This window comes from Prunus mume, linkage group LG8 (genome assembly GCF_029339155.1).
Source record: "Prunus mume cultivar Tortuosa linkage group LG8, ASM2933915v1, whole genome shotgun sequence".
Classification (NCBI taxonomy): domain Eukaryota; kingdom Viridiplantae; phylum Streptophyta; class Magnoliopsida; order Rosales; family Rosaceae; genus Prunus; species Prunus mume.
Window position 1 is genome coordinate 9,831,408 of NC_142705.1, and position 22,221 is coordinate 9,853,628.

General features: G+C 36.2%; 3 protein-coding genes across 3 annotated transcripts; 1 reads left to right on the forward strand and 2 right to left on the reverse strand.

Moving 5' to 3' along the window:
- Window positions 1-11,233: 11,233 nt before the first annotated feature.
- On the reverse strand, window positions 11,234-12,899 carry LOC103339725 (transmembrane protein, putative (DUF247)). Its single transcript, XM_008243207.3, has 2 exons — window positions 12,062-12,899; window positions 11,234-11,907 (listed from the first exon to the last, which is right to left on the reverse strand). Exons 1-2 carry the CDS (start codon window positions 12,783-12,785, stop codon window positions 11,276-11,278), a joined length of 1,356 nt encoding a protein of 451 aa, XP_008241429.2. The 5' UTR covers window positions 12,786-12,899; the 3' UTR covers window positions 11,234-11,275.
- Window positions 12,900-15,013: 2,114 nt separating this feature from the next.
- LOC148914683 (uncharacterized) lies at window positions 15,014-15,602 on the forward strand. Its single transcript, XM_089043204.1, is given in 2 exon segments — window positions 15,014-15,035; window positions 15,038-15,602. Coding segments are annotated over 2 exon segments (558 nt in total). The 3' UTR covers window positions 15,574-15,602.
- A 5,549-nt stretch (window positions 15,603-21,151) lies between these two features.
- Window positions 21,152-21,894, reverse strand: LOC103339850 (dehydration-responsive element-binding protein 1F). The gene has a single exon (XM_008243206.3). The coding sequence runs from the start codon at window positions 21,801-21,803 to the stop codon at window positions 21,201-21,203; it is 603 nt and encodes a 200-aa protein (XP_008241428.2). The 5' UTR covers window positions 21,804-21,894; the 3' UTR covers window positions 21,152-21,200.
- Window positions 21,895-22,221: the final 327 nt, after the last annotated feature.

Below are 22,221 nucleotides of genomic sequence, written 5' to 3' on the forward strand. Positions count from 1 at the left end.
TGATATTTCTAAGGGAATTGGTTGATTTACCACATGGTAACAAACCAATTGGGTATAAATGGATTTTTAAAAGAAAGTTAAAAATCGATGGTACTATTGATAAATACAAGGCACGTTTAGTTGCTAAAGGGCATCGGCAAAATGAAGGGTTGGATTATTTCGAAACTTATTCTCTAGTATCAAGAATTACATTTATAAGGATGTTAATTGTCATAGTTGCTATACACAATATGGACATACATCTGTTGAGGCCCAAATATATTCCCGGCCCAATGTGATACCTTACCAAGAAGAAACCCGATTTGGGTACTCGAAAGTTGATGCGTTTGTACACATGCCACACCAAGCAAATAAGCAATACATCACGCTACAAGCTTAAGTGGGCCTAAGCCACGTAAATGCCTGGGGCTTGTTAAGCGAGTTGTGGTATGGATGGTTACGAGTATTCACGAGGCCCATTAATGGGCCAAGAAGTGGAAGTTTTGGGCTGCTTGGGAGTACCAAAACTCGAGCCCATTTCTTGAGCCCAAACATATGGGTAAGTCTGAGAGAGAATGAGTGACCCAATAGCTTAGGAAAAAATCCAATGGCTTGCAAACACTTGGAAAAATCCCACATCAACCAAAATATCCAGCACCTTAATCATATAAGATGTTTCCAGCAACTTGAGCAAACTCATAAGCAGCAGGAAACAAAACAGCCCAGCACCTTGTAAAATATTCAACGTTGTGCATCTCTTTAAAACCAGAGCACAGCCAAACCACTAAAACCAAGCAAACTCATGTGCTGATCACTTTTTTGACCAAGCACCCTTACCCATTCTTTCCTATTTAAGCTTTGGTGAGAAACAAGAAGCAAAAGTGGGTAGCTCCTAGAAGTCCAGTTGCCTGAGGACCTTGGTTGTTGCAAGCCTCCCAGCAACCATGAGAATTCATCGAAGGCAAGCATCCCCTCTAGAACCCTTCAATTTCATGTTTTATTCTTCCATCTTCCTTATTTCTCTATCTCAAAACCCACATCCAGAGAGAGCAAGCATCATCTCTCATCTCTGGAACCCTTCGATTTCAAGTTTTGTTCTTCCATTGCTTCCCATTTTCTCCCATGGCAAGCCATTCCAGAGCTTGACGAAGCTTTCGTCAAGCTGTTGGAAAATTACCCAAAGCACCTGTTCATCCACCATAAACTATGTCTCTCTTTCTCTTTCTCTCTCTCTCTCTTTCTCTCTCTCTCTCTCCCCCCTCAGCAAATCCTCGCGAAATCATTACTTCAAGCCTCTGTTCCTCATAGGAAACCCAAGCCTTCTCTCTCTCATGCTAAACTCGTGAGTGCTCAACTCCCATGCCACAAGCTTCTCATCCCAAGCCATGAATTTATCTGTAAGCAACGGTTGATTTCATTGGTGAAGAATACCAAAGTGTTTCCTAAGGCTCAGCTACCCTTTCGAAACACTCTTGGGGCCTGATCCTTGAAGTCAGACTCAAGGGGCAATTTCATGCATGTTTCTCTTTTTCGGCAGCCCAAGCCCATTCGTTAGGCTGCTGGAATAAATAGACCCCTATAACATCAAATGGATGTAAAAATAGCTTTCTTAAATGTAGATGAAGAAATATATATGGAACAACCAGAAGGTTTTGTGGTAAAAGGTCAAGAAAATAAAGTTTGAAAACTTGTTAAGTCTTTATATGGACTTAAACAAGCTCCAAATCAACAACATCAAAAGTTTGATCATACAATGATGTCACACGAATTTAAGATCAATGAATGTGACAAGCGTGTTTACATAAAGAACAACAAGAATTCTTGTGTTCTTGTATGTTGATATGTTGATGATATGCTAATAATGGGAACAAGTAAGGATGCAATGAATTCTACAAAGAAGATGTGGAATTCAAGTTTTGACATGAAAGACTTCGGTCAAGTTGATGTCATTCTAGGAATTCAAATCAAAAGAAATAGTGATGGGTGTATTCTTACTCAATCCCATTATGCAGAAAAGATTTTAAGAAAGTTTGGTCAATTTGACTGCAAACCTGTTGTGACTCCTTTTGATGTAAATTATAAGTTAAAGAAGAATAATGGAGATGCAATTTCTCAATTGGAGTATTCCCAAATAATTGGGCGCCTAATGTATTTAATGAATTCTACTAGGCCAGACCTAGCTTATTTTGTAAGCAGGCTTAGTAGATTCACAAGCAATCCTGGACACGATCATTAGGAGGCATTAATCAAGGAGTTAAGATATTTGAAATACACCTAAGATTATGGATTGCATTATACAAAATATCCACCAATTTTAGAATGCTATAGTTATGCAAATTGGATTTCTAGCAGTACAGAAACCAAATCAACTAGTGGATATGTATTTACATTAGATGGAGCTACGATATCTTGGAAATCCTCTAAACAGACATATATAGCACGCTTTACAATGGAATCAGAGTTTGTAGCCTTAGATAAAGCTGCTGAAGAAGCAGAATGGATGAGAAACTTCCTAGAGGACATTCCAATGTGGCCTAAGCCTGTGTCAGCAATTTGTATACACTGTGATAATATGGCAGCACATGCAAGAGCCAAAAGTGGTGTATACAATGGTAAGTCAAGACATACCAGGCATAGGCATAATACAATTAGACAATTGCTCTTAAATGGAATTATATCCATTGACTATGTGAAGTCAAAGAAAAATATTGCAGATCTTTTGACAAAAGGCTTACCAAGAGAGCAAATCAAATTTACATCAAGGGGAATGGGATTAAAGCCAATCTAATGAGTCAAACCTGGCGGAAACCTAACCTAGTTGATTAGATATCCCATGGTCTAAGTTCATTAGGCAAACTGGTTGGGTAAGATTCAAAAAGTTGAACACACAACTCAACTCAATCCTGTGATGGTTAGTGTGTGGTCTGCTGATGTGTAGGTTATGCTTTGCATTTAATGACATTAATATCTTATTAAGAGGAGTTTAGGCAGAAAACTCTTAATTGGTATCACCTATATGGGAGTAAATGTGGGGTCATATTTATGAGAACGAAAAAGGCTAAGTTCTCTAAAGCTCTCATGAAACCCGAGACATGTTCAGGACCAAAATGAACAAAAACGTATGAACTAATGTGTGTTAAGATGTTATATGTGTGAGACACATTGTCTAGATTTACTATAGCGGTGAACAGTTCAAGATCAATTTTATCCACAGCGTCACCAAGTAAATCCGATATGTTTTCACTAAGGTAAGTTCAAGTCCAAAAGACATTTTTTCTTATGCATATAACATTTGCTTCCTCTCATATGCATTACATTCATTTAGCACTTTAAGTATAACTTTACAAATGTGGGGTCTTGCATTTTGATTCAAATGTGGGGTATTGTTGGAAGTTTGAATGAAATTCAAGGACTTGTGTCCCACATTGGTAGAAAGAAGAAAAAGTGAGGTATTTATAAGTGTGGTAGTCCCACAATTAGTAAATGGAAGTTGGGCCAAGTAGAAGTAAAATGGGCTTCAAATTCTATTTGGGCATTAAATATTATATAGATAATATTTAATATTTAATTACCAAAAAGATTGGCATTGGGCCTTGGGGCACTTTAAATTTAAATTAATTTTTTAATTTTGAATTAATATTTTTTATTAATTCTGATTAGTTTAATTAACTGTTTTTTTAACAGTTGTGACTCTTCTGATAGAGTTTCAGAAGTCTATTTAAAACAGAAGAGGGGAACAGTCACATTCGTTAAACACATAAAAAGCATTCTAAAAGCACATTCATATTGTTTGAGAGGAAAATAAACAAAGTTCGCCATATTCTAAGTCCTAGTGCTAAGGCTTAGAATATAGATAGTTGAATCATGGGGAGTAATCACATGTAGAACTTCAAGCACCGAGAAGGGGGTGAAATTACTGTCTTTAGGACATTGTATCAAATCTGCAAGCCTCTAACTCGAATCCAAGTCAATTTTATTAATTTATTGTTTATTGTATTTTAAATTACAGTTTGTTTTAAATAAATTGTTAATATATAATCGTTGGTGTGTGTGTATATATATATATATTTTGTTAATATATAATCGTTTTAATTAGTCACTGATTGTTGTTTTTTCAACACAAAAGCATAGTGTTAACGTTGGTTTACTCTTTACTCATTTATAAATTAGATACCTATTCAATTATGACAGTTATCTTATGTTTGAACTTCTATAGCATCTTGATAGTGTGTGTGTGAGAAACCCCTCCTCTTATAATTTAGATTATCGATTGTATTTAAAAAAAAATGCTGAGCAAATTAAAATTCATAATGAATTTACGTAGGAATAAATAATTTGGTCTCTTCAGTATTATCGATTCTACTTTACAAAGAATAAAGAGATACAGTTGAATAAAAAAAGAATGAATAGGAATTGAATATAGTTCACATTATCGCTTATCTTCCTCCTTCACAACCCCTCCCAAATCATAAGTCCGTATCTTGAAGCGCTCAAGCTTGTGTAACAACTCCTCCACTGATCCTTGAAGGCCGTGCGTACTTGTACCCTTCTGCGCAGCGGTTCGAGCTTTGGTTCCATCCATATTAAGTAATTGGTCTGCTATTTTTGCTGGTGCTTTTTCCCAAAGCTCTGATATGAACCCAAGTAAGCCATCAAGTGCTTGCCCTTCTTCCTCGTTAACATGAACACCAGAAATACCAGCGCTCATATGAAGCATTAAGAACTGTAAAGGCTCTGAGGACATTGAGCTCATCGTGTTGTTGCAGATGTTTAATTACTGGTTTTGGTCTTGTGGGTAGAGAAAATTGAGTTGAAAATAGAAAGAGGGTGATCTGATGTAGTTGGAGATTGAAAGAGAGAGAAAGCAAAGAGGGTGATCTGATGTAGTTGGAGATTGAAAGAGAGAGAAAGCAAATGGTTTTTAAGGGCAAGCATTTGCATGCTCTACATATATATAGGGGACGTATGACTGGCTGAAGAAATAAAAACTACGGCATTGAGGTTTGGAAAGCAGTCAACAAAAAGAATATGTCAGATAACGAGTTGCCGAATAAATATGAATTCAACTTTGAGAAGCAGTCAAATGTATTGTTAAACGAAATATACCTTTAACTAAAAAAATATTTTTTTGTTGTTTTTTTTTTAAAATTTAAATAAGAAGGTCGTCAAGGTTTTGTTTGAGCTTGGGTTTGGGTGGGTTATGACTCATATGAGGTAAGTCAGATTATGTTCTTCTTGTAAGATAAATAAAAATTAGAAGAAAAAAAAAAGCCGCCATCTTTTGTCCACTTTTGGAATCATGCTGTGCTAAAGTATTATTACTAATTATATAGCCTAACCCTGCTGTCAAAAAAGACGTGATCTATTATTAAAACCAAATTAAGGGCACAGCCTAGTTTGACATTTCCTAAATTTGGGTTAGTATATTGACCTATATATTCAGTAGCTAATTATGGAAATCGAAGGCTTAGCCTTTTATCTGTTAATTATGTCTTCACATCAACCAGCCCACCCAACCCCACCCCATCTAATCCTCCCCCACTCCAATCCCAACACCCATCTCATCGTGGGTCTGCAACAGAATGTTGTTGCCAAGGTTTGCCCACTGATTTGATGGGGTGCACTATTTTGAAACTATTGCTCTTTACTGAATCAAATCAATCAGACACACTCTCTCTCTCACTCCAACAACCCAAACAACCCCCGTCTCAGTCGCAACCAAGACCATCGGAGCCAGCTCATACCAGAAGGGCACTGCCGAGTGCTACCACTTCTGAAACACCATCGCTGGAGCCAATTTCTCAACCTCCACGCCCTGATGATGATGTTGCAGAGAAGGAGGAAGGGACATGGAGGGTGGGCTGTGAGGGAGGAGAAGATGGGGCAAAAGCCCCAATTTAGGACGGTTTTACCCCTATATTTGACAGTAATATTAACATGTAACGGTAGGACCAAAGCCCCAATTAATAAAGAGTTGGTATACTATTTGAACGAATAATTTAGTTGAGAACCAAAATGCAACTTGGGTATAAATTTGAGAATCTATTTAAGTAAACAACTCATTTTTTTTCTCATCATTATTTTCAAATCATCTTGGTTCAAAGTAATCCTTTTTTTCTTTCTTTCCAAAAGTAGTTATGCTCACCATTTTAACCCAAGGTTATCCTTGCTACCCTTCTTAATACTTTATATGTGTCCATAGACATAACCATGGTTAACTTTACATTTTTTATTTAGGCTTATTAAATGCGGTCTTGCCCCATGAACTATACTATAATTGTCAATTTGCACTCTTGATTATTTTTTCGGTGAATTAAGGATACGAATTTGTTAAAAATAGTCAATTAGGTCCTTACCATCAAATTTTGACTGATTTCATCTATTTCTCCGTTACTCTTCCCATGTGATGCACACGCGACCCCTTTAAAAATGGAAAAATAGCCACTTCACCCTTCATTTCGACTAAATCCCCATCAATTAGCCCTAAAACCCCAATTTTGTAACCCAATGGGGGTGCTGATATAAGGCGCAAGACATCAACCTCAAGTGAATAGTGGAGGAGCTATATTAGAGAGATACTTTAAATGTCAAAAAGAGAAGTTAATAAGGATATCATGGACAAGTTTAAACCTTGGAAGAAGGTTTATGTTTGTGGAACACAAGGGGTGAGTTTATGATGCTTTTGGTTATTTGAATTTTTTCTTTTCTTTTATCCGATTCCGTGACTGATGCAGAGAGTTTGACGGTGTGATTTGTGGGAGTGGGCGGACCCAAAATGTGCAATGGTTCCAAGCAAATCATTCCTAGGCTGTTAAGGCGTATTAAAACCATGGAGGAGGAACATAGTTGCAGATAGCTAAAGTAAAGAAAATTAGGTTTTGATTTGGCAGCTGCTTGATTGTGATGATAATTTTGGATTTTTTTTATCAAAACCAAATTGCCTTTGTACAAAATATCATACAAACATTCTTTGGAGATGTTAGGGTCAAATTTACATGAAGGCCATAGAAGTAAGAATAGGATGAGCATTGAGACACACATATTGTAGGATGAAAATGACAGTGAAATATGTACTAATAAAGCATTGTTGAGTACCTACTAGCTAGTCATAATAAAAAATATTTCAATAATTTTGCAAATATATGCAACTAATTAAGACATTGGGAGAAAGTAATACTATGTTTAACAAATTAGTTTTTAAGCATTTCAAATGAATTTAGATCTCCGTTTCCAAATGTGTTTAATACTTTTGTATCTTACTCAACTTCTATTTAGAATGTGGCATCTTGTTTGCAACAGTGAAAATTTTCTTTTATTATAACTCAACTCTCGTCACATGATATATGATGACATGCGCCCTTATGATCATAATTTTGCCACGACATGTGTTTGCCGAGTTCTCAAACATCTGAGGGAGGAAAAGGTTTTACAGTAGCTGCCGAGGATGTGCCAATGGGGATTGATTAGCAGAATGTTGTTAGAAATGTAATGCTAGATGGATATATTTGTATCAATTAGCTGATCTTAATCTTCCAGAATATGGACCCTTTGCAAATGGTATTAGTAGTGTGTCTCTCTTGGTGTAAACCATAGTTTTGATATTCAACTCATTGCAACATGAAAGCTTTCCAAGTTTGCTGTGGACGAGTTTTTTGGTTCTGAAAATTGTCTTGATGAATGATTCTAATTGCGGAGGTAACATATTTTCTTTGAAAAGAATGATAATTATTTAAGGGCAATGATTTCCCCACTCCTATTTTATCACTTACACTCCTTTTTAGTTATAAAAAGTGTAAAATGATAAATAAATATAGAAAAAAAATAAATCACCACTCTTATTTAAAAGGTTTTAAAGAAAAAATCCGAGTACGCCCCTAAGAATTCTTATGCATCTATCAAGTCAATTGGCCTTGCACATAATCCTTGTGAGAAGATGCCCCTAAGAGCATCTCCAACCAACCAATTAAATGACATGTGACATGCTAAACGATAACAATTGAAACTGCTTGGAGATCCAACTAAGTTGTCATTGGTTATTATTGACGCCAACATACTGAGACGTTATTTACTTGTTTTGAATTTTTTATTTCCTTTGTCCCACTTAGCTTTAATTACTATTATTTTCAGTTGTCTTTGATTGGTGCCATCAGATTTTTTTTTATTCTTCTGGCCCCATAAGCTTTTATTGTTTTTAAATTCATTGAATAATAATAACAATAATAAAATATTAGTATTTTTTAACATTTCAGGTGGAGTATAAAGTTATACAACATGTCAAATATTCACATCAGCTATCAAATTCAAATTAGGTATTGTGTCTTTGCAAAATCACACTGTGGGCTTAGGTGGATCATTATGGGAAGATGGACCAAAAACAAAAATAAAAACAACAGAAATAAATAAATAAATAATCAAGTATATTTGGGTTGGGCTTTTAAATTTTAATCAGAATGTTGGTCCGTGAACGACGTGTCTTCTAAGAGTTGGGCTTCATTGCGCTTTTGAATTCGGTACTCAAAACGGTTTTCTATCAAAAAAAATTTCTTCTTCTTCTTTTGGTCGGAGAAGGATTTCTATTTGAAATACAAGAAAGAGAATCCGGCAAATTCTCTGATAGAGGACCTGAACCTGATAGGATATGTTCTCCTGTTTTCATTAGGGTTTTGCTTGCCTATATATATAAGCTAGGTTGTAAACATACTGTACAATTATTCACTCACTTCAAATTACAATTCTCTTTCCTTTTCTGCTTTCCTCTACCTCTGTTCCCGCCACCATTTCCGCTACATTTTTACCTGCACCATCGGAGAAATGAGATATCTAAGGAGTTGTACGAATTCTGCCTGGACCAAGGCTATGCGGATCACAGTCTAATTGTAAAATGGAAAAAGTCTGGTTTGCCTTTGCTGTTTAAGCTGCATGCAGCCTCGCGATCACAACTTTGCCACGACGTGTGTCTGCCGAGTGCCCAAGCAACAGCGGGAGGAGAAGCTTATAGAGTGTGTGCACAGTGCATTGTGGTTGTAGAGGCTGTGCCAGTGGAGATTGATCACTGTAAAAGTATTCATTTTATGAACCAAAAAAGTATTGATTTGTATTAGGTAACCCGCTGGCTAGTAAAATGTAATTTGCTCTATAAATAAATAAAATATTACAGTGAGAATTTAAATATGAATAAAACAAAGAAGATGAGGATATGCATCAAACAACAAATGTGAATAAATGAATAATAATAAGCTTTCAGTATAAAAAATTTGTACAAAAAAAAGTGATTTTCTTAACACATCACTCTTAATCGAATAATTAATTGGTCGCATTATCGCTTCTGTTCCTCCTTCACAACTCCTTCCGAATCGAAAGTTCGTATCTTGAAGCGCTCAAGCTTCTTTGACAAATCCACAGCTTCAAGGCCACGGCTAGCAGTAGAACCCTTTAGCACAGTGGGTAGAGCTTTTGTTCCATCCATATCACGTAAGTGGTCTGCTAATTTTGCAGGAACTTTTTCATAAAGCTCTGAGATGATTTCAAGCAACCCATGAAGAGCTTCCTTGTCTTCCTCTTCGGCTGGCGGTGCCAGATTAACATGATCAACAAATTCTTGTGGAAGTCTGGCTTCTTTTTTCTGCAAGTATGGCTCGGAACTCGTACAAGTGATATTGTCTAGGCTAATTGGCCTTGTGGGTTGAGGCAGTCCCATTGAGCTCGTCATGTCCTTGTAGCTGTTTATTGGTCTTGTGGGTTGCGGAAATTGAACCAGTCCTGAAGTTTGCCCTGAACAGTTTTGCGAGCTCATGAATTTGTTCGATATAGAAGCAGCTCTGAACCAAGATGAAAGTCCCTTATTGATTGCTGAAAATAGAAAATAGGGTGTTTGAAGTTTGAAGCAAATCTGATAGGTGAAATATTTTGTGGGTTTGTTTGTAGGAGACTTGGAAGAATGAAGGTATATATATATATAGGAACTGAGACGTACGGGAGGCTAAGGGGTTGAAAAATTCAACATCCAGAGGTTTGAGTTTGAGCATGTTGAGTGGAGTTGAAAATTTCAAACATTCAACTTTGAGAGGCAGTCTTTCCTTCAAGCGCACGAGACTAATAATCTGCTTTCTATTTGCGCAGGTGTATCATTTTTTTATTTTTTTTTTTATTTTTTTGGGGGGGATGAAATGGAAATTACCGTACCTGATTGAGTTGGTCATGGTCTTAATAACACGGTCGCGTGCATGACATTGGCCGTACCACTAGAATTGTCCATGTAGAGAAACAATTAAACATAAATGAGTATAATATTAACTTTCAACTCTCTGCCGACGGAGATTCTTAATTGGGTTGCGGCTATTTTTTATGATAATTTGTTAAGAGTTTCTAAAACTCATATTTTTCTATAATTTAGATCTTTTGTGTTTGAGGATTAATCCCCCCATTTCACCCAAAAAAAATGTAACCGAGCTCTTCATGGATAAAATTCTACACCTTGAAGTTCAGAGCACCTAGCCCAACATATGGGTAGATAGATATGTAGGCGAAGTCTAAATAAAAAAGACAGACTATGAAAAAAAGTCGCCTTTTCTTGTCAAGTTTTCCACTCATGCTATGATATGCGTCGGGAAGATGGATTTGGTACACAGACACATAAGACTACTGAGACTATTAGATGGCCTAACATGCTCACAAAAAGACGTGATATCATAAAAGCAAACAGAGTTGCAGACTATTAGATGGATTTGCTTTTATATAAAAGCAAATTCAGGGGACAGCGTAGTTTGATTTTGATATTTTCGTTGGCGATTCAAGCGATTTTTTGCGGATATGATATTTGAGAAAATATCTAAAAATTAGACGGTTCGGATCGTTGAAATACATTGTGTGAAATTATTGACCCATCTAGTAGCCAAATAAGTATGTAAATTCCCGTACTTTGATTTATTAATAATTGTCGACACTTTTTTCTCCCCTGAATTTCCCTTTGTCTTCTCTCCTCATATCTCATGCAATAGTTGTGTGACAAAGGGCAAATGAGTGGAGTTGCTTTTATAGATCTCCCTATTTTCTTTCTTATATAATTTTCTCCCTTTTTCTTTTCCTTCCTGTTTTCCCAAAACAGAGCATCAAGGTCATATTTGCCTTGCATAAAAACGCATGCTTAGCGTTTAGTGTTTACAATCAAATTATCATTTTACTCCAAGAATTTAGCATAGCCACGATCAACAAGAAATTATTATATCAGTCGTGCTCAAGATTAATAGGCAAAGACTTATAGTAAATATGTATATATATCAAACACCATTTTCATTTTTCAAGTCTGATAATGACCTAGAACAGTGTAAAAGGTCTGCAACAAGGTCATTATCAACAAAATCAATGCAGCAAAGGCAGATATGCAGGACCATGGAGTGTCAAAGTAAGTGTACTTGAAGCTAGCCCATTGAACATGCCAACTATTCCCATAATAGTGGTGCACATCATTGAATAACTTAGCCAGATAGCATCTGTCCATATCAAAAGCCACATCTTTCCCCAAATTGTTAACAAATTGAGCAACCTCCCCGTCGTTCCCAAAGCAATTCTCAATGATGTTTCGGTCGCACAAGTACTCAACATCCTTGTATGTGTTCACGAGACAATCCAGCAATGTTGCATAGGTGGTGATGTGCTTGGAACATGACTTGTGGCACTGCTCATAGGCCACACAGTTGAGCAGGAAGGAGCTTATGAAATCATCGATGGTTATCGTGGGCATTTCAATGACTCCGCGCTTGAATTTGATCACCAAGAAGCTCTCACCTTCGCCCGGTCTGAGCTTGATCCCGGCACGGCGAAGCTTCGAAACACAATGAATGGTATGTGTTGGGATAATGTTGCCTCTATGTGGTTCATCATGGCCTGGTGGTATAACACTTGCGCGCAACAAGTCAAGCAAATGCACGCCTACAAGCAAGGTGTTTAATTAAAATACAGAAACAAAATCTAGAGAAATTATGAACAAGTTTCAGGGAAAATGTACTAAACGAAACATCGAAAAAAGGATATTAGTTAAAAATCAAAATTTGTTTCGGATACTAATCGAAATTTGAGACCATACCTGTGAGATTTTGGTGCTTTTGTATGACATGGTCAGGCCTCTGCATATTGTTGTTGAAGAATTCCAATGCAAGCAAGGAGAGTGTTTTCCCGCTGTCTTTATATTCTGGCAAAGTTGTTAGATCAAACAAGACCTCAAGAACAAAATAGGGTATTTGATTCTCAAGCCTAAGCAAGTCCCTGACCAAAAATGATATTATCCAAACCATGCTGACAAGGGGGTCATGTTCCTCAAACTTAACCAAGCGCCCAAATTTCCTAAACAATTCAATTATAAAACAACCATCAAGAACCATCATTTCAATGAACTCATCTGTACTGAGGTTTATACTTTCTGAGTAGCATTCTCTGGCCTCAGCTTGCAGTGGCTCTAACGCCTTGAAATAATCGTTTAAAGTCAACCCTTTGGCCTCTGTTCTTGACAGCAAGGAACCCAAGTAGCGCCACTTGTGCTCTTCGATCATCTTGAGGCTTGGCTCCCCTCTGTGGTATGGGCCGATTGAGAGGATCTGGGGGTTGTACGACTTGCCGTTTATCTCGAGCAGGCTCTGTGGGATTCTGAAAATGCAGCAAGACGGTTTGCCTGCTGCATTGCTGAGGAGTCTTGGAGGCTCTGAGATCTTCTTGTGCATGGAGGCTAAGCGGTCCTCGTTCACTTCCCAGATACCGATCACATGGTTGGTTTCTTGTTGTTTTGGATTGGTGCCCATCTCCAGTGTTGTCATGAAGATGATGAATTGGGTTCTGAAATTGAAATTGATGTTTGTTTAATGATAGGAATATGTGAGACACTGAGAGGTTGAACACCAGGGGTTTTTGGACAGCAAGACAAGGACTTCAGGATAATATAATCGAGAGATGAGTTCAAATGCGCACAAAACGTCCAAGTTGCTCAACCAACCAGTCAACCACCATTTGTTTCTGTATTATTTTTGTGGTCGAAGATTAAAACTTCTCCTTATGTTTCAAGATTTTAATGCTATCACTCCCAATTTCATTTTGAAACAAGTTTTGTAATAAATCATTTTGTTTAACATATATATTTTATTTATCTAACTTGTAAATTCAGAATTTCAATATTTGATACCTAACTAATGGAGCATGATTTTTATCCATCATGTAGTTCTTAAAAATAAAAAACAGTAATATGTAAATTCAACGGGTCTAGGTCACTGAAAAAGAGCCTGAAAAATAACTTTTAAGAACTCTTTTGTTTGGCGAGAAAAAACCTTAAAACTTTTTTTCCAAATTTCTCCTATGTTCTAGAATCTATGATCGTGAATAGTAATACCCATGTAGGATTCATATTGATTTTTATGCGGAAAAGTCGGGAAGAACATTGGACTCAATGAATAGTCAATAGTCAATAGTATCTAGAAAAACAAAAACAAGAAAAAAGTCAATAGTATCTTTTTATTTTGGGTTTTTTTTTTTTTAAAGGTATTAGACATAAGTAACTTTACTAATTAGTATTTGAGACATTGGATATTTTTGTTTGGGCTTTAATACCGAAGAAAGAATTGTTATTTTAGATTAGACTAAAAAGGAGGCCCAAATTCATTGGGCCAGCTTAAAAATAAAAAGTGAAAAGACAATGGTACCCTTCTTCATCCGGGAGCTTTAGTTTTCACACACAATATAGTTTACTATTTAGGTCAAAAAGAATTCTATTTCAGTTAATTAGGATAAAGCCAAAAGCCAAAATATAGTACTTGCTTTTACCATAATATAATTAAAGAACATTAAAATGACAACATAAGTCATTATGCCATTATTTTCAAATTTCAATATTTAGTTTCAAATTTACAAAATATGCCATTATCCCATTCGCGCGAGTATTCGTCTTCACTTCGAGAAACCGCCTTCCATATTTTCGCATTATTCCCAAAAACACAGAGACTGCAGATCGACGATCATTCACAATAAACCACAATCAACGACGACCACCAACATGAAGACCACCAACGATCGAAGCCAATTCCCACTCTCTTGGAAAAAAAATGTAAGAAAATCAATGCTCTAACACAAATTTGCCTTCGATTTTAGGGATTAAGGATTTAGACATTTTAGCAATTGTTCATTATGCTTTCTTCTTTTGGAAAAATGGATGACTCTTTGGATTCACAACTACTCTTGGTTTGGATTTTGTCTTCGTTTATAAGGATTTTAGAAATTTTACCTACTGTTCATTCTTCATTCTGCAATGTAGTTTAGGTTTTGGTTTAGTTTTAGTTTCAAATCCTCTAAAAACCAAAAAATCACCAAAGAAAGAGAAAAAGCATCAAATATATCCATTTTCTGCACTGAAGAAAACGAAAATTGCCCTACAGTTTTCGGTTTAGTTTGTAGTTCTTGTTTTGACTATTCTAATCTTTCCATTTCTTGTCACGTTACTCCTATTATATTTCTATTATGTTTGATGTTTTGCATTTTGGATTGCTCCTTTTAAAAGATGAAGAAGAGCATCAAATATTTTTGTTTTCTCCATTGCAAAAAACGAAAATTGCAATGCAGTTTGCGTTAATGCAATGCAATGAACTGCAACCTGCATTGCAATTTTCGTTAATGCAATGCAATGAACTACAAACTACATTACATTAACAAAAACTGCATTGCAGTTTGCGTTAATGCAATGCAATGAACCACAAACTGCATTGCCAGTTTCTTTTTTCTTTTTTCTGCTCAACTATTTATACTTCTTCCTTGTAGTTTATCTCTACTTGTCCTAATAGTGTTTTCATCCATTCTTGTTTCAAATCACAAATGACACAAGAAATGTCACCACAAAAGAATGAAGCTCAAAATCAACGAAAGTCAAGAATCAAAATAATGGCTCAAAAGAGAAAATCAACGGCAAACTATAATAGGAAAGCAAAGCACCCGGACTATACCCAATTTTGGTGCAACGTCAATGCTTTCAATAGCATCATTACAGACGTTAATGACAAGCTCAATGAAAGGCAGAAGAAACTACTCAATAAAACGCATTTCTAGAACTTGATTGAGCTGTTTCACAACAAAAGAATTGACATGAATAACATGAATAAGTTGGACCTCGACTTAGTAAAGCTACTCAAGAAGTTTGATCCACATACAAAGTCCTTCAATTTCGGCACCAAATCATTCCAAATCACAGTCAATGTAGTGAGTGAGATTTTAGGACTTCCAAACGAAGGAAACTCTGTCAAACTTGGCAATGATAGATACACTGCTACCTTCATAACAAGGCATTTTGGAAGAAAGTCAAAACCATCAAAAGACATGGTAGAAGAAGAATTACAAAAGACAATTGCCTTGGCAAACCAACCGAAGAAAGAAAAGGCCAAGGTAAAGCAAAAGAAGAAAACGAACAAAGGAATGGCAAAAAAAAAAGCTGAAGAAAAAGAAGAAAAAGAAGGGGAAGACGAAGAGGAAAAGAAGGGTGTTGACTACGACAAGGATATGGTCAACCTAATCTTGATTCTACTCTGCATGACATTCCTCTTTGCCAACTCGTCATCCACTTTGGACTAGAAAATTGTTGAGCACTGTGTGAATCTGGACACACTTTCAAGCACTCTTTTTTTGGTTGCTTATCTTTTTCGTACTCATAGCAAGATGCTTGATGCCTCTTCCTTTCTCTGTTCTTTAGCCTTTGTATTCTTGACAGAACATCAGGTGTTGGAGCATCTAACTTCTTCTCTTCTTCTTTCTCTTATTGTTTCTTCTCTTCTTCTCTTCTCTGGTAGTTTTTCGCTTTTTATATGTTTTCAAAATACCCTGTACAATGAGAATGATTTAGAAACTGCATTGGATAAAATACAAATTGCATTGCAAAAAACAGAAACTGCAATGCATGAGCCACTGTGTACATATTCAAATTACCTTGTCAACAGGGTCTTCCTCTTCTCGTAGTTTTTCGCTTTTTATGGGTTTTGAAAATACCATGTACAATGAGAATGATTTAGCATGGATTCACATTCAAGATACATTAAAATAGAACATGCAATAAATTGCATACCTTTATGTCATTTAAGTCTTCTATTTGGTTGAATCTTCTGTGGACTTCCACAATACTTTATTTAAAAATTGCAGGAGTTTCTTTCTCCTTGCCAAGGATTGGTTGTATGATGTTTGTCCTCGCATACAGTAGAAACTACACAATTCTAAAACAAGATATATCATAAATGAGGTTGGAAACTACATTAGATAAAACAGAAACTGCATTACAGTCAAAGGAAACTGCATTGTAGTAAATGGAAATTGCATTGTATTAAATGGAAACTGCATTGCATAAAACTCAAAATTGGAAACTGCATTGTATTAAATGGAAATTGCATTGCATAAAACTCAAAATGCATTGCGTAAGCCACTATTTACTTACTAATATTAGGATAGTGCAACCCGAAACAACTTCTATAGAGGTTTCTCTTCCCCTTTTTGCTTTTGCCTTTGTGATCAAAGAGTCATTTATGCAGATTGATATAGCTCTTGCCCGCGAATAGCTTGAAAGTGTGTCTAGATTCATACAGTGCTCAACAATTTTCCAATGCAAAGTGGATGAAGAGTTGGCAAAAAGGAATGTCATGCAGAGCAGAATCAAGATTAGGCTGACCACATCCTTGTCGTAGTCAACAACCTCCTTTTCCTCTTTGTCTTCCCCTTCTTCTTCTTCTTCAGCTTCTTTTTTTGCTTTTCCTCTGTTCGTTTTCTTCTTTTGCTTTGCCTTGGCCTTTTATTTCTTCGGTTGGTTTGTCAAGGAAATTGTCTTTTGTAATTCTCCTTCTACCATGCCTTTTGATAGGTTTGACTTTCCTCCAAAGTGCCTTGTTTTGAAAGTAGCAGTGTATCTATCATTGCCCAGTTTGACTGAGTTTTCTTCATTTGGAAGTCCTAGAATCTCAATCACAACATTGGCTGTGATTTAGAATGATTTGATGCCGAAATTGAAGGACTTTGTATTTGGATCAAACTTCTTGAGCAGCTTTACAAAGTCGAGGTCCGACTTATTCATGTTATTTGTGTCAATTCTTTTGTTGTAAAACAGCTCAATCAAGTTCCAGAAAGGCGTTTTCTTGAGCAATTTCTTCTGCCTTTCATTGAGCTTGCCTTTAACGTCTGTAATGATGCTGTTGAAAGCATTGACGTTGCAACCGAAACTGGATATAGTTCAGGTGCTTTGCTTTCCTATTATAGTTTGCCTTTGATTTTCTCTTTTGAGCCATTATTTTGATTCTTGGCTTTCGTTGGTTTGAGCTTCATTCTTTTGTGGTGGCATTTCTTGTGTCATTTGTGATCTGAAACAAGAATAAATGAAAACACTATTAGGACAAGTAGAGATAAACTACAAGGAAGCAGTATAAATAGTTTAGCAAAAAATAGAAAAAAGAAACTGCAATGCAGTTTGCGGTTCATTGCATTGCATTAACACAAACTGCAATGCAATTTCCGTGTTCTGTAATGCAGTTGTAGTTCATTGCATTGCATTAACGCAAACTGCAATACAATTTCCATTTTTTGCAATGCATAAAACAGAAATATTTGATGCTCTTCCTCTTTTAAAGGAGCAATCCAAAACGCAAAACATCAAACATAATAGAAATATAATATGAGCAACTTAAACATGAAATGGAAAGATCATAATAGTCAAAACAAGAACTACAAACTAAACTGGAAACTGTTGTGCAATTTCCATTTTCTTCAATTCAGAAAACATATATATTTTATGCTCTTTCTCTTTCTTTGGTGATTTTTGGTTTTAGAGGTTTTGAAACCAAAACTAAACCCAAAACCTAAACTACATTGCAGAATGAAGAATAGATAAAATTTCTAAAATCCTTAATCCCTATAAATGAAGGCAAAACCTAAACCAAGAGTAGTTGTGAATCCAAAGAGTCATCCATTTTTCCAAAGGAAGCATGCATAACGAACAGTAGCTAAAATGTCTAAAATCCTTAATCCCTAAAATTGAAGGCAAATTTGTGTTAGCGTTGATTTTCTTACCCTTTTTTTTCCAAAAGAGTGAGAATCGGCTTTGATTGTTGATGGTGGTCGTCGCCTTTGGTGGTCGTCGTTGATTGTGGTTTACCGTGAACAATCGTCGATGTTATGTGGAATGCGGTTTCTGGAGGTGAAGACGAATACTCGTGCGAACGGGATAATGGCATATTTTGTAAATTTGAAACTAAATATTGAAATTTGAAAACAATGGCATATGTTGTAATTTTCATGTTCTTTAATTATATTATGGTAAAAGCAGGTACTATATTTGGGCTTTTGGCTTTATCCTAATTAGCTAAAATTGAATTCATATTTACCTAAATAGTAAACTATATTGTGTGTGAAAACTAAAGTTCCCGAAATAGGGATTTATGTTTAGAAACACGAAATTATATTTCATTTCAACCTCTAAATCAAAAAACAAACTGATCTTACTGAATACATATATATGATCATGCGTATACTTGTTTCGAAGAGGACGATGGCTTGTCTGTAAAATCTGTCACGTTAATACTGATGAAGAATCTTGGAGGGTTTGAAGAGGAAGGACATTTATAGCTAGCTAGATGGAAACAAAGATTTAATGAAAGTGACCATGTTTCATTTCATGCACTGGCGTTTTAAACGTTGTTGAATGTTAAACGTGGAAGAGGTTCCAGAAATATAAAAACCCACGTGGGAGAAAAAATGTTCTTCTTGTGTTTGCTATAAAATAGTTTTCTAATTTATGAAAGCCCTAACATTCATACTCATTTGGGAAGCAAACATTTATTTTCAAACATCCAAACCCCTTTGAAACAAGCACAGCCAGAGCTCTATGGCTTCCATTTGATTTATAATTAGTCATGCACTCGGTGTCAGCAAGCAATTCATAACATTAAGATCACGAACAAACAAATAAATAAAAAAGGAGAGCAATGATGAAACTCTTTATGCAATCTATGAAATTGAAAAGGGAACAAAAATAGTCAAATACTGCATCATTTCACCAATCTGCACTCAACTAACAACCTTAATTTCCAGTGTAATCCTAATCCCACTCCAACGAACAGCTCATTATCTTTCAATTTGGAACCAACTTAAGTCAGTTCCTGGAAACAAAGAGGTGCCCTTCCCAGGATGTGGCATCTTGATAAGCAGTGAATTTGTCTAAACCAAGAGGTGTCCCTCACACGGCTCTCCCTCTAAAAAAAATTCACACTTCTGCAACTACTCGAAGAAGAAAAAAAAAGTATCTATTCTAGACAGTTAAAATTATCCCCCCAGCATTTGCAAAGTGATTATAGTGTGACTGCAGAAGCCAAGTCCATCTTTATAATTGAGCTAGAAACAAACACCAAGGCATGCCCTAAACAACAAACCCCAAACTTTCAGTTGTATATATATAATAATACTGCTCCTATGATTCTTCTATATTTCTATTCTGACTAAAAAGAACACTGTCGTTATCGTGTTCTTATTCTATGAACCATATCTGACAGAAAATGTTATTTGCAAGAACCACTGTTCTTATCCTGAGATGACATGGCATTCTTGCGTCATCAGTAAAGATCCCAATACGTAAAACTTATTACTTATCCATAAAACACTGTTTTGCCAAAACCACTACATATTAAATTCCAGAATAGGACAGCATAATTCAGGAGGCCGCATATATATCACACGTACCTTTGGTTTAATAAGGAGCAGCACACTCTTTGTAGAGGCCAAATAGAAACCCTGTAGGATTTACCAACAATTGTCAACCGCGCATTCCACAGGCTTTAATCCAATAGAAAATAGTACTTTGACGAAATAAAGAATGAATGACTCAAAGAAATCGACATAGATACAAAAGCTCAGTATCAGTAACATGCTGATGCAGTATACTAGAGAGAGAAACCCTATCCCAGTCAAAGCTGAACACTCATGGATACCCTAACCCTTTATTATCTGAGAGAGAAACCCTAACCCAGTCAAAATTGAACCCCAAATCCATCACCAATTGAACCAAAATCAGAGAAAACAAGTTTGAATTCATATTGAAACCAATCTAAGGTTATATTGTAGAAATTTGAAATAATATCCAGTAATCACAGAGGGGGGATGATATAGCAGACAGAAGAGGAAAGGGATGAGAATTTGTACCGTTCGTGTGTTGACTTCTTTCTTGGTTCGTGGTTCGTGGTTTGTCGGCGATGCTCGTGGTTCGCGTTGGAGGCTCGAGCGTCAGGAAATTTCCAAATAACGCCGACGAACGAGACTCGACTCGAGTATCTTTTTGTTTTGTTGTATGATAAATTGAAAGCCCATTCTTAGTAACCAATGGCCCATTTTTGTTAGCCCAATAAACAGTTGTGGCTCATAGTCAAAACTTATTTGAAACTTGGAAGAATAAGCATGTGGCTATATGCAAACGAGCAATGCTAGGCATCAAGAATTCTATAGCAAGTGCATTATATATGGCCTTTGTGTGAGGCTATATCTCTTAGTCGTTGAATCAAATTGGTTAGTCGTTAAATTAAATTGATTAGCCTGATCCAACAGTTAAAATATAGGACCTCACCAAAATGTCATAGATAAGTTCATCACTATAGAATGACTCTACTAGGATATTACATTAATTTGTATACCACCTTTCTAATAGAAGTGGATCCCACCTCTATAATAGAGGTGTATAGAGGTGGTACAATGTGGTATGACAAGCATTTTTGTATATAAATGTGGTATGACTAGCATTTTTGCATCGGCAATGATACAACCTACAAATAAGACTCAGTGATCATATGCAGAAAACAATCCCAACTAACAAACCATATAATTGAATTCATCCATCATCAGAATCAAATGACCTAATCTATTGTTTTCTTTGGTTGGTAACAAAACACCTAACTTAGAAAATGAAATTATTTTCATTTTTATTTTCTTAGAAATAGGAATTTATGTTCAGAAACATGAAATTATATTTCAACCTCTAAATCATAAAACAAACTGATCTCACTCATTTTCTTGTTTCCCTTTTTCTTCATTCATGAAGAATCCAACATCGGATCACTTTGGTAAACATACTTTGCAATATTTATTTGTTTGGATATTTATCTTCTTTTTTTCTCTAAATTATTCCCAGACAATATCTAATTAAGAATTCATTACAAGTCTAGCTGATAATTATTTTCAAAGAATCAATCACTCCACAAGGAAAAATCAACAGCATTCTCCATATCATCATCAAAATCATTCCAATTAAAACCTTTCTGCATGGCTGGTGGAGTGAGAATCAAACCCTCAGCCAAGCTGTCAATCAACCCCGGCATGTTAAACAACTCCTCCTCATCCAAATACACCACTTCTTCTTCTTGCTTCTCCTCCAAACCCGATGCTTTAACTTCAACCTCAAAAAAACCCTCAGCAGCCGCCGCAGCAGCACACTGTAGGTCTTCAACAGAACACGTGGACGTAATGCGTGGCAGGGTACTTGCCTCATGAGGAAAGTTCAAAGCAGCAGACTCTCCCTTGAGAGCCAAAGCAGCTACATCATAAGCCCTAGCCGCCATGTCAGGGCAGGTGAAGGTCCCCAGCCATATCCGCGACTTCTTCTGATCAGGCTGCCTCAGCTCACAAACCCACTTTCCACACCTTTGCCTCACGCCTTTGTAAATTGGGTGCCTTGTCTCATTGAACTTCTTCCTACCTGCCTTCCTCTTCTTAAACTCTACACTCTGCAAGTGGGCTTGAGCTGAAACTCGATTCGAAGACGACGAAGCGTCGTCTGTAAAATCTGTCATGTTAATGTTGATGGAGAATTTTGGAGGGTTTGCAGAGGAGGGACATTTATAGCTATAGCTATAGATCGAAACAAAGATTTAATGATATGAAGGTGACCATGTTTCATGCAGTGGTGCTGTGTTTTAATTTTAAACGTTGTTGAATGTTAAACGTGGAAGAGGTTCCAGAAATACAAAACACGTGGGAGAAAAGAAATGTTATTTTTGTGTTTGCTATAAAAATAATTTTTTAGTTTGAAATTTATTTTGGTGCATGGGGGACCAGAGAAGTTCCTCTCTCTGAATGCACAAGTCATAGAAGGTAGATAGGCATGGCCATTGCATTTTCATAAAATAATCAAATCAATGAGGCCTTTGCCTTTTAGACTGTTTCATGGTTTTGAATTTTTCATGGGTTTTGAAAGGACAAGGTCCGCAC

What these genes read in the sequence shown, in the direction of transcription:
- LOC103339725 (XM_008243207.3), bottom strand. Translation starts at nt 12,785, where the DNA reads ATGACAACACTGGAGATGGGCACCAATCCAAAACAACAAGAAACCAAC. An exon ending in AAAGCACCAAAATCTCACAG is followed by an intron (nt 11,908 to 12,061) that starts GTATGGTCTCAA and finishes CCTTGCTTGTAG; the next exon opens with GCGTGCATTTGCTTGACTTG.
- LOC103339850 (XM_008243206.3), bottom strand. Translation starts at nt 21,803, where the DNA reads ATGACAGATTTTACAGACGACGCTTCGTCGTCTTCGAATCGAGTTTCA.